The sequence below is a fragment of the Mesoplodon mirus genome, assembly GCF_964341445.2.
Source record: "Mesoplodon mirus genome assembly, chromosome: 5".
Classification (NCBI taxonomy): domain Eukaryota; kingdom Metazoa; phylum Chordata; class Mammalia; order Artiodactyla; family Ziphiidae; genus Mesoplodon; species Mesoplodon mirus.
Window position 1 is genome coordinate 29079368 of NC_138980.1, and position 13335 is coordinate 29092702.

At 40.8% G+C, this 13335-nt stretch overlaps 1 protein-coding gene across 1 annotated transcript in view; it reads right to left on the bottom strand.

Moving 5' to 3' along the window:
- Positions 1 to 311: 311 nt before the first annotated feature.
- LOC309804398 (zinc finger protein 354A-like) overlaps positions 312 to 13335 on the bottom strand; it is a gene marked incomplete at its 3' end in the record, with an annotated part of 34346 nt that continues 21322 nt past the window's right edge. Inside the window, exons 6-7 of the mRNA XM_082621746.1 lie at positions 10565 to 10704; positions 312 to 515 (exon numbers count right to left, since the gene is read on the bottom strand). Of these exons, the coding sequence (XP_082477872.1) occupies positions 312 to 515; positions 10565 to 10704 (344 nt within the window). The remainder of the gene's footprint in view (positions 516 to 10564; positions 10705 to 13335) is intronic.

Consider the following 13335-nt stretch of genomic DNA (forward strand, 5'->3'; position numbering starts at 1 on the left):
CATCCTGTGGCAGATGGGGAACAGGGAGAGGGGGGATGAGGGTTAGGGTCATTCCGTCCCAGGAAGCTCCCTGCCCATAGATGAAAACCCCAGTGGCAGCCCCCAGAGCCCTTGGTGAGCCTGGGTCTGCTTCTTCGGTCTGCTCTCTGGAGGAGAGCCACTGAAGGTCTTGGCATCCTTGGGGGATCTGGAGCTCTTGGGAATCTTCCTCAGGGCACAATGGCTCCCTTCAGCACCAAGAGTTAGTCCCATGGGGAAGGGCCACTGAGCCCAGGTTGGAGTGCTACAACCACATCCTGGTATGCCAGTGACTACACCTTCCTAAGTGGCCTATCAACGTGTCCTTGGTACACACCCAAGGGACCTGGCAGAGCCCCAGCAATCACCTGGGATTTCCCAAACAAGCCCAAAGTCTCGACCTCCTCGAAGGATTTTTCACCTTCAGGACTAGTGAATGGAGCCCTATAGTTGGCCACACATTCAAGTGAAGTTCTCACAAAGCTCATAATCTCCCCCTGAAAAGCAATATTGGACCAGTGATACAATTCTCATATATTTTTTGCCTTATATTCTTTATTGTTAGGAAAGTGAAAATCAAGTGACATGTTTGTGTGTGTGCATGTGTGTGTGTGTGAATGACAGTAAAAGTTGTTTAAGAGGAAGACTTGTGAAAGTGGCATCGACACAGAGGAGAAGTGTTTTGTTTTTGACAAATATCTCCTAGGACATGTGCAGAAAGCAATGAAGGAGACACAGAGATAATAACATATATCTATGTTATGATGGTCAAAGAAACTGAAGGAAGAAGCACCTGCTGCAACTTTGCCAGGAGGGACAGGAGGCCCAGTAATGCTCAATCAAAGGATGATGATGCCTGTAAAAATTAATAAACAGGGGAATTCCCTAATGGTCCAGTGGTAAAGAATCCCCCTTGCAATGAAGGGGACACAGGTTTGATCCCTGCTTGAGGAACTGGGATCCCAGACACTGCGTGGCAACTAAGCCTGCATGCCACAACTACTGAGCTCGTGCACCTCAACTAGAGCCAGCATGCCGCAAACTACAGAGCCCACATTCCCTGGAGCCCAACTAGAGAGAGAAAACCCGCACCCCACAACTAGAGAGAAACCTGCGCACCACAACGAAGAGCCCGTACACCACGTCGAAAGATCCCGCGTGCCCCAAGCAAAGATCCCACGTGCCACAACTAAGGCCCAACGTAGCCAAAAATAAACAAATCTTAAAAAAATTAATAAACAGAAACCTCAACTAAAATAGAGCCAGGAGGCCAGAAGGGGAAGCTCTCACACTCTACAACCGTAGTGGAACCCCAAAGGAAGAAGACTTCCTCCTCTTGTCTGGCAAGAGCTCAGCCAACGAACGATTGTCACAATTCAGTAAATGAGAAGCCACTAGACTCTTAATTCTCAATTCCTCTAAGGAACTCTTTGTTTACTAAAACCCTCCCAACTTCCTTTCCCCCTCTTTCCTTATGTGAAAGACTTGCATGTGACTTGCCATGGTTGCAGACGCCAAATTGCAGTTCTTTGATGATCATGAGTAAACCCATTTTTGCTGGAGAAATAACTTGCAGTCTATTTTAGGTCAACAATTTTGGCCCGCACAGGGACCCAGAGAAGACCCCCGACAACTGGAAGGTGGGCAAGCAAACAAGTGTGATACCAACACTAACCTCATTGATGCTTGCTGGGACCCTGGGGTTTGAGGGTAAGTCTCTCTCCTGGATCTGAGCTTCTGCCCTCTTTACTTCGAAGATCTCCCGGTTTTATTCAGGATCTATATTAAGGCTTTGTCCTCTCTGATTAAAGCCTTGTTTATTTGGCACATTGACCCGGCTCTTTTGCAATCAGGCTGCTCCAACTGGAATTCCCTTGCCTTCAGCCTGATTCCCATTGGAACAGGGGCTCTTCTGTTGGATCTGTGCTGTTAAGCAGTTGGCCTGAGTCTTTCAGAGCTAGGCCGTGCCCTTGGAACTGGCTGGTGTTAGGCCTACAGGCTGTTTGAGCTGTTAGGGTTTTTTGTAATTTATCCTTCTATTCTAGAGAAAGACCTCTGGGAAATAGGATCCCAGTTATCTAAACATTTTGAAGGAGCATTCCCCCCCACCCCTCAACCACAGGGGCCCTGGCTGATTTTATGTTTAAAATCTGTGGTCCTTCCTCATGTGCATTTCTATGTGGACCTGAGGTAGGAGATAGATGGGCCCCAGGCCACACATTTACAACTAGCCTCCTGTACATATTTCTTGAGGCAGGGTAGAGATGGGCTCCAGATTAGACATTTACAGCCAGCCTCCTGTTTATACTTCAAGATAGAAATAACAACAGGAATAGGCTAAGCACTGCCTGGGCAAAAGATCAAGAGGTCACATATTTCTCATCCTTGGGGTCAGGGAGATCTTGACTGCACATGCGCAGATAGGATCCTCGGGGGTCAAAAAGGGAGGGGACACAAGACTATACTAAGTTTTACTAACTTCCCAAAGGTCCTTGGGCTAAAATCCATCTTGGCTAAAGTATGCGTGTGCACATAGGGGTGCACATAGGGGTGGGCCCTGAGTCAAAGGACAAAGCAAGATGATTGGCCAGAGAAAAACAAAGACCTGGAAGACTGCCCCCTTACAAATGATTTAAACTTCCCAGAGGCGTGACTTTTCTCTGAACTCAACCTTGCCTGTGTTGGCATGTACTCTGCTTTTCTAATATATGCCTACTTTCCTCTCTACCTTCTGTCTCCTTGTCAAAATTTTTTTCAAGGCAGACAAGAAATGGGGCTCAGAATTTATCCGCTGGCCCTCCTGATCTAGTGCTTAAGATCTGGCACTCTCACTGCTGCAATCAGGGTTCAATCATGGTCTTGCTTCCAGCTGCTGCTCACTGCACTCTGAAATTAGACTAACCTAACCAAAGGCAATTACGGGAAACCTTTGAAATCCCCAAACTTACCTTTCTTAAAACCCCACTGAACAACTTTACCTATAAAACTTCTAAAACTGAACAAAACACTTATTTTTATTGGTATTTTGAGGCTTCCAAATGTTAGCAGGAGCCTAAAATTGCCTCTCTGCAAAATAAGATTTTAAGGTTAATTGAGGCAAACAAATGATTAAAGAAGGAAAAAATAGCTTCTGAAGCCTCACGTTCTTCTTCTGCAGCCTCTTTGTCTCAGGCTCTGCCTTTAGCGCCATCTTGTTTCCCTCCTCTGGGACCTTGTGCTCAGGCCCTGCCTTCAGGGCCATCTTTTTCCTTCCCCTTTATACTGCCTATTCCTCCTCTGTACCCTCAGTTCCTCCACACTAACTCCCTCGCTGAACTTCCCTTTCCCCCTGAAAATCTCCTCACCCCATTTTCCTCTGAATCTATCAGAACCTGTCCCTTTAGAATTGAGCTTTCTGAGGATCCAGAGGTTAAACCCTTAACTTTAAATATTCCTTGGGCTAAAACTGAACTGCGAGCCATAGTTAAAGAGTGTCCCAAAGTAACCAAAGATCCTCACAGATTTGCTGAGGAATTTCATATAACAATCTTACCAATCTTGTGCTCTGACTTACATCAGCTAGGTCATATGCTTGTTGGTGAAGGCCAGGCCCAGCATTGGATGAAAATTGCTGACTGGGAAAGTCCTGAAAGGTCTCTAGAATTAAAAGCAGGAGAGCAACCTGCTAACTTATATGCTCAGGCCAAGGCAATTTCTAGGTGACTTCATCGGGCAATTCCTAGGGCTTTTCCAAAGCCTATTGATTGGAATAAAATTCAGGCTTACACACACAAATCTGATGAATCTGTTCATAGCTATTACAATCAACTTCAGATTATTTTAAAGAAAATTCTGGTCTTCCTTCAGATGTTGATCCCACCCAGGTAGATTTAACTCTGTTTATTAATGGTCTGAACCAGGGTCTTTCCTTTCTAGTAAAAAAGAACAGGATGGAATAGGAAATGATGTCCACTCCAGATTTAGTTAATCTTACAAACCAGCTCTCTCACACTCTAGATGAGTCACCTAAAAGGAAAACTGCCAAAATTCTTAATCGTAAACTTCAGCAAATAAAGTTCCCTAAATGAAACAAAAACGCTCCTAGTTTCTGCTATTAGAGCAAAGAGCCAGGGCATTGGAAAAGAGATTGTTACACATACAAGCCCTTCAGTCACCCTCAGCCCTCTAACCAGGCTTTCCAACTTCCTCCCAATTCCCAGTTGTGGGGCTCCAAGGAACTACAGGGGCTCTTCCCAATCCTCCCTCTTAATCAGCTTGGAGAAACATTCCTTCAGATTTGGGATGGGTCTCTTCTCATCCTAACTGACACTGCAGCCACCCTCTCGGTGCTCAACCCCACTACTATAAAGCAGCCCCTGCCTCGGAGTACTAATACAGTTTAAACAGTGGGCATCTTTAATGAACCTCAAGAGGTTCCTGCCTGTGAACTGATTCCCTTTCGTTTAGGCCCTTTGAGAAACACACACTCTTTTCTCCTTAGTTCCTCTGCCGCTATCCATTTATATTAGGCTGAGACTTCTTACAGAAGCATCATGCTAAAATTTCTCTCCCCTGAAAGGGGAAAATAATTTTGGAATTTGATAGTAGTTATCAAAGCAGCCAACCAGATGAATTAAATGACTCTGACATCTTTTATCAGCTCTGTCTCTGAGCTGATTCTGGGAACACTGATCTTTTGTCCCTATTGAATCCACAACCACCTCCCTTATAGGCAAAATCTCCAACTGATATTGGCAAAATTCACAGTGCATCAATTCAAATAGATCCCTCAAAACCTCTCCCAGAATTAATCAACATGCTATAAGTAAAGAAGCCTTTCATGGCATAAAACCCATAATAGGACATTACAAGTCTCAAAGACTCATTATTTCTTGTAAGAGTTCCTGCAATACCCTTATTTTACTAATGAAGAAACCCAAGGGCCGAGGGTGGAGGTTTGTTCAGGACTTCAGAGCAATAAACAACATTGTCATCCCTCCACACCCTGTTGCTCCTAATCCTCATATTTCACTAACATCCATTCCCACTGGATGTAAATTTTTTATTGTCATCTGATTTATGAAGTACATTCTTTAGTATTCCAGTTGATGAAGATGGACTATTGTCTATCGTTTTTGCCTTCACTTGGAAGAAAAACAATTCACCGTGACAGTAATGACTCAGGGTTTTACTGAGCTCTTATTTCTCAAAACTTCTCAAGGCTGATCTGGATAATGTAAAGTTCCCAGAAGTTCTATTTTGTTGCAACATGTGGATGATTTGCTTCTTTGCTCTCCTCAGACCGCTTCACAGGAAGACAGCACCCACTTCCTAAAGCTTTTAGTCTTAAAGGGACACAAGGTTGCCAAGGAAATATTGCCATTTGCCCAAACCCAGGTTTGAGATTTAGGGCATCTGATATCAGAACAAAAGCTATACCTAGTTCCAGATAGCTTTCATGGTGTCCTGAGTTTCCCAAAACCCCAATCTAAGCATTGACTGCAAGGTTTTCTCAGGCTAGTCAGTTATTGCTGAAAGTCTATTCCAAAGTTCTCTATTTTTTAAATTAAATTTAATTAGTTATTTTATACAGCAGGTTCTTAGTAGTCAAATTTCTCTCTTAAAGCCAAACCTCTGTGTGTCTTACTCAACAACAACAACTCTGACCCAGTTTTATGGGAAGAGCCAAACAGCATAAACAAACTTTCAGGCCTTAAATGAGAGCTTGAGAAACCCACCTGCCCTTGGGAATCCCAGTTATCAGATCCTCTTTTTCTTTTTTGTATATGAAAAGGAAGGGAATGCCCTTGGGATACCACTGACCCATAGGGTATTATAGCCAGCAGGTGGACCCTGTGGCACACCTTAGAGCCATTACAGCCACTGCCCTTTTGGTTGAGGCCGCCAAGAAAATCATTGTGGGATTCCCTTTAATCATCCTTGTACCTCATGCAGTAGAAACCCTCCTGAATTCTCATCACACTCAACATTTCTCAGTTAGCCACCTCACGTCCTATGAAGTCCTTTTGTTAACTGCTCCTCATATAACTCTTTTATGTTGTAATAACCTTAGCACTACTACTCTTTTCCCGTCCATCACCAATGAAGTCCCTCACAACTGCTTAACGCTGGAGGATCTCCTCTTTCTCTTTTTTTAGAAATGTATTTTATTTATTTATTTATTTTTGGCTGCATTGGGTCTTCGTTGTTGTGAAAGGGCTTTCTCTAGTTGCGGCGAGCGGGGGCTATTCTTTGATGCGGTGCACGGGCTTATCATTGTGCTGGCTTCTCTTGTGAAGCACGGGCTCTAGGAGCATGGGCTTCAGTAGTTGTGGCACACGGGCTCAGTAGTTGTGGCTCGCTGGCTCTAAAGCACAGGCTCAGTAGTTGTGGCACACAGGCTTAGCTGCTCTGTGGCATGTGGGATCTTCCTGGACCAGGGCTCGAACCCATGTTGCCTGCATTGGCAGGCAGCCTCTTAACTACTGCACCACCAGGGAAGCCCTGAAGAACCTCCTCTTGACTTCACTTGATGATTTGCAGGAAATTCCTTTGGGTAACAGTGGTTTCTCATGGTTCACCCATGGTTCTTATTTAAAAGGTGACAGTGGCAAATATTGTGCTGGGTATTCTACTGCAACTTCCTTTGAGGTGGTTGAGGCAGCATCTTTACTTATGGGTAATTCAGCCTAATAGGCCTACACAGGCTTGAGCTCTTACCCAGGCCTGTACTTTAGCCAAGGGCAAAACTGCCAATACTTACACTGATACTAGATATGCTTTTGGTGTAGCTCATGCTTTTGGAATGTGGTAGAAGCAACATGGTTGCCTTACTTCCAGCTGAAATAAAATTGAAAATGGCCCCTATGTTTAGGTGTTATTGGATGCAACACTTTTACCTGCCACTTTAGCCATTAAGATTTCAGGACATTCTAAACTTGACTCTCTAGAAGCTAAGGGAAATTTATCTTACTGACATTTCCACAAGGAATGCTGCTATTAAAGGGACCAAAACCAGCCAAACCTCTGTCATGGTCCAAAGGGATAGTTCCCCAAATGATAACTGAGGAAAACTGGACCAGAGAATTTCAACAATTGGCCTGAAAAAAGGAAAAACAAGACTGGAAATTCAATATTTTTTTTTGATAACAAGAGAATGCTCTGGTTTGGACCAAATAACAACCCACTCTTACTGAAGACTCTAAAATTCCCACCCTGACTGGACCTGTACATCATCTGGTGACCTGAAAATAAAGATTTCCCAGAATTGAAGCAGATGATGTCTGAGTTCTACTTCTCTCACTATTTGGGGAACTTGCATGTGACTTGCCACGGTTGCAGACTCTGAACTGTAATTCTCTGCTGAATAAACCTATTTTTTTTCTGGAGAAATATCTGGCAGTCTATTTGTTTTCAGTCAACACAATTTGGTGACATTTAGTACAATCACTTTTGCACAACCCTCACCACTATGTAGCCCCAGAACATTTTCATCATCCCCCAAAGAAAACCCTGTACCAATGAAGCAATCACTCCTCATTCATCTGTTCCCCAGCACTGGAAACCATTAATCTACTGTCTCTTGGATTTGCCTATTCTGGATATTTCACATAAATGGAATCATACGTGGTCTTGTGTCTGGCTTCCTTCACTTAGCATAATGTTTACAAGATTCATCCATGTTGTGGCATGTATCAGCATTTTATTCCTTTTCCTTGCTGAATAATATTTCATTGTATGGATATACTACCTTTTGTTTATCCATTCATTGAGTGATGGATACTGCATTATTTCCATCCTTTGGCTATTGTGAATAGTGCTTCTATGAACAGTAGTGAACAGGTTTTTATGGGAACAAATGTTTTCAATTCTCTTGGGTATATACCTAGGAGTTGAATTTCTTGGTCTATGGTAATTCTGTATTTAACACCACCAAACTGTTTCCCACAGCAGCTGCACCATTTAACATTCCCACCATTAATGCCGAAGGGTTCAATTTCTCCATATCCTTACCAACATTTGTTATTAAAAAAAATAGCCATCCTAATGGGTGTGATATGATATCTCGTTGTGGTTTTGATTTGCATTTCTTGCATTATGACTAATGATGTCAGACATCTTTTCATTTGGTTATTAGCTATTTGTATATCTTCCTTAGGAAAATGTCTATTCAATTACTTTGCCCCTTTTTAATTGGATTGTGTTTTTTACTTGGATTGTGTCAAATTATGAGTTAAAAAAATATTTCAGACATGAGGCTTTTAGAAAATATTTGCAAATATCTTTTTCCATTCTGTGAGTTGTCTTTTAATTCTGTTGATAGTGTCTTTTGATACACAAAATTTTAATTTTTCTTTTTAAGTTTTAATTTTGATTGAATTTGTTTGCTTGTGTTTTGTGTCATACCTATGAAAATGTTGCCCTATTCAAGGTCATGCAGAGTTTCACCTATGTTTCCTTCTAAGAATTTTATAGTTTTTAAAATAGTTTTAGCACTTACATTTAGGTTTTGATTCATTTGGAGTTAATTTTTGTATGTGTTGTGAGGTATGGGTCAGATACATTCTTTTGCATGTGGATATCCAGTAGTCTCAGCACGAGTCATTGAAGAGACTATATTTTCCCCCATTGAATGGTCTTTTTAGTCTTGTCAAAAATCTATTGACCATAGATACGTAGGCTCTCAATTTGATTTCACTGAGCTATACGTTTTTCTATATGCCAATACCACATTGTTTTGATTCCTGTAGCTTTGTAGTAAGTTTTGAACTTGGGAAGTGTTCTTCTTCCAAGTGTGTTCTTCTTCTAAATTATTTCCACTATGTGGGATCCCTTGCAATTGCATATGAATTTTAGGATCTGCTTTTCCACTTCTGCAAAAACGCTATTGGAATTTTGATAGTGATTTGCATTGAATTTGTAAATCATTTTGGTAGTATTGTCATTTTAACTATGTCTTCCAATCCATGAATATCAAATATCTTTCCATTTATTTAGGTCTAGGTCTAAGTCTTCTTTAATATATTTCAACAGTGCTTTGCAGTTTTCAGTGTGCGAGTCTTGGACCTAATTGGTTAAATTTCTCCTTAAGTATGTTATCATTTTTGATGCTATTATACATGAAATTGCTTTAATTTCCTTTTAAATTTTCTATTATTAGCATATAGAAATAAAACTGATTTTTACATGTTGACCTTATATCCTGAAATACTGCTAAACTCATTTATGAATTCTAATTGAATTTTGGTAGTTGTTCAGCTTTTCTATATATAAAGTCATGTCATTTGCAAATTGAGAAATTCTTCCTTTCTAATTGGGATGCCTTTTATTTCTTTTCCTTGCCTAACTGCTCGGACTACAACTTCCAGTACAGTGTTGAATAGAAGTGGCAAAATCAGGCACCCTTCTCTTGCTCCTAATCTTAGGGGGAAAGCTGTCAGTGTTTCACTATTCAACATGATGTTAGCTGTGGATTTTTCATCACTGTACTTTATCATGTTAAGGAAATTCCCTTCTATTCCTGAATTGTTCAGTAATTTTACATGACTGGATTTTGCATTTTGTGAAATGTTTTTCCTGCATCAAGATGGTTGTGTGTGTGTGTGTGTGTGTGTGTGTTTTGCTCTCATTCTACTAATGCAATGTATTATATTGATTGCTTTTTTTATGCTGTACACATCTTCAATTTCTGGGATAAAGCCCACATGGTCATGGTGCTTTATCCCGCTAGATTTATGTTAATTTGGCTAGGAGTTAGGCAGCCATACGTGCCAGAGACTTCAAATTCCTCTAGTATCCTTGTTTTTGTCTCCACTATTGACAAAACACTAAACACTCCCTAAACACTCCTCCTCAAGGAGAGTCTGTATCTCTCTTTCTGCTGTAATCCAGTGTTGTTGGTACGTTGGCAAGCTGTGGGGTAAGGGTGGGAGTAGGGATGGGGGAGGATTCTATAATCTTCCAATTAAATCTCAGTTTTAGTAGGCCCATGTCTAGGGCAAATGTTTATCGGGTGGTATAGCTTTTTCCCAAGTTCCTTGCCCTATACTCCCTCCTCTAGTTGCAGCATTCCCAATCTTTTTCCTTGAATCCCCCCCAACCCCATCTATTTGACTGTTTTCTCCTCCTTAGTGAGACAGGAAGGTTAAAGGGGGCTAAAGTGGGAGGAGTGTCCTTACCTCAGCTACCATAAGACTCTAGAAACTCTTTTCCCCAGGAGAGTAGGCATTTTTGGTGGAGAAGACTCTGGGTGTATTTTACAATGGTTACTCTTCTTCCACTAGAGCCCTGAGGGAATATTTCTCAGGTTGCCACCATGCAAATCCAACCGGGTTTCTGGATCTAATGACAATGGAAATGTGGGGGACTCTTAAGGCTGTGGCCCCCCAGGAGTTTCTCACTCTCAAGACAGTCCACACAACCTTCAGCAATTTATCAAAATGAGCATTTAAATCTTTCTACCAGTTTATGGCTTCAGTAATTTCTGTTCCATGTAAGCAGATCTTGGATGTATCTTTCTGGATATGCCTGTCTCTCCAGATTTCAGTGTTGCAATGTGCCCACCAACCTCAGTTCTCAGGAAGATAAAAGCAAAGTCACTGATTTTCAGCCTGCCCCAATTTTTCTTCTTGTAAGGATACAAGCGATCACTTGCAAGCTGTTTACATGTCATAGCTGAAACAGGAATTCCAAACAAGTTTTGGAATGCTAGAAAGTTGAAGATTATGAAATGCAAACAAAATCACAAAAATTCTTTAACTGCTCAAATGTTTAAATGCTGAAGTAATGCAACAGCTTCACAATAAGTACTCCAGTGTCAACAGAAAGAATATCAGGTGTTGTCTGTGCAGAATTATGCAGAAATGTTGAGTATGGGCAAGATAGCCAACACCCTGCATAGAATCCATTGCACTTTGATTCAACTTTGAATAAATTGTTTGCACTTTTGCACATCCACCATAATTTGCATTTGTATTATCTCTATGGAAAGCAGTACACTTCTCATGAACTCAATAAGTGAGCAGCAGCCTTCTAAGCAAGCCTTTTTCACGAGAAAAACATACAAGCAAAGGGATTTATTTTTCAGTATTGTGATTACTTGCAACTTGGGCTGTGTTGTAAAAAGACAAGGCATTTTAGATCTTTAATAATCTCTGTAATAGTAAATAGAGCTATTACATTTTTTTATTGTTCCAGCATTTTATCCTGGCACTTAAAATTTTTTTGCAATTTTAGAATCAGAAAATACTCCTGGTATGTTTGATCAGTCATTTGTGCTGAGAAGATTGATAATGATGATACACAAGGTGGACGGTCATTACAACTTCTGCTGTGATTATTTTATTTTCATCCGAATTTGTTTTAATTAGAAAATGTATTTTATCTGTTTATAGCTGAGATAATCCTATATCTCTTAGGTTTAGCTGTTAATAGATACTGGTTTATAAATGACTTTCTATCACTTTTTCATATTGAATGAACAGTTTCATGCTGTGGAAAAGGTTTCAAAAGGATTTTTTCCCTCATTTAATACATAACCAATGTTCTGAAAATTAATCATGAATTTACATTTGCATTTGGGATTCAAATACTAGATGATAGCAAACACCACAGAAATTGAAAATATTGAATTTGATAGTCTCATGGCATCATGATTATGTTTGTCACTCACGAGGCTAAAGTTATAACAGTAAATTGGGGTTGAACTGTAGAAGTTGTTACCAACTAACAATAAATTGAACTTTGATATGTGATGCGGAAAAGGTGGACATCATGTATGGCTGCGAGAGCTGTATTCACAAGGAAGAACCTTCCCAAAGAAAGCCACAGCTCATCTCATACAAGGTTTTGGGAAGCTTCGTTCAAGGATTGGTGGATTTTCAGAAGCAGGGGTGTGTATTGATTGACAGACTTTCAATTATGTTAGTGTGATCACTGAAATAAGGCTGTTATTGACTGGCAAACTTTCAGAAGTATGGTCACTAGACTGAGGTATCTGCTGACTGACTTGTCTACAGGCATGGGATAGTAACAAATTGGCTGACTTTCAGAAGCTGCAGTCTCTTTAACTTGCTAACTGTCAGAAGCATGGCCACTGTTGATTTTCAGAGCATGTGTACTGATCCAAAGTAATCTCTAATTAATGGTGATTACTTGCTTACAACTTGAGACTGTGACAAAAAGAAGTCTTTTCCTTTCTTTAATATGGAAAAGAAGACTCTCAATTCTTATTTACCTTCTCCTACACCCACCCCGCCCCCCCAACTTTGGTCTTTCCTCCGCCAAAAATATGAGAGAGACTATAAGGGATTCTTTCGGTCTTTGTGGAGATACAATTTTCAGCTAGCATTGCCACCTAAGTCATTTAAGTGCCAATTACTGAAGCAGAAAAATAGTTTCAACTGCTCGATTTTCATTACTGGGAAAAAGCACAACTTATTACAATAAGGGTGACCTGACAAAATCAATACAGGATGCAGTTCAAAGTCATTCAATATGAGACATATCCAGTATACACAGGATACCTGGCAACCCTACCTTCGAGTCAGCTTAGCCTTCTCATTCACCAACCTCATCTCTTTGCTTGTGAACACCATGTCTTGTTTCTAATCCATTATCTTGTCTCCTGTTCTCCATATATGCTATCCCTGCTTGAGTTTGGACTCTCATTCACCTATCACTTGAATTACCATAGCCCAGATTTCTAGGCATCAGTCTATACAGCTTTAATACATACTAAACACACCCTCTATACATCGTTGCCAGAACAATGTTCCTTACTTAACATTTTTAACTAACTCCATCAATTTCACGATAAAATCCAAACTTCTTTTCATGGCAAATAGGCCCTTTGTGTTCTGGCCTCTGCCTTCTACTCAGACTTTAACATCTGCCATTCTCCTGCTCATTAGTTCTATACTTGAGTTTCCATAAAGGTGTCATGGTATTACTCACCTCTACCTCTCCTATTTGGAATGCTTATCTCATCCTCTGGAGAGTTCTTATTATTCTTTCAAAACCTGGCTCAGGCATCATTGCCTCTGGAAAGCTTTCTCTGATGTCACCACGTTTCCTTGGTTACATTCAGTCTCTCCTTCATCACGTCCACATCTCTACAACTTTTTTGCACTGCAACATATTGTCACAACCTATCTGCCTGTTAAAACAACCACACTTACATACAGTGACGTAATAATTTGCTTTACTCATCTGATAGTCCTCCATCCCCTTTCCTCCATTCATGGCTTCTTGAAGGCCTGTGACTTTTTTCTTAAAATTCCCAGTGTGCAGCATAGTACATGTCCCAAAGCTGGGACTCAAAACAACCAACCAACCAAA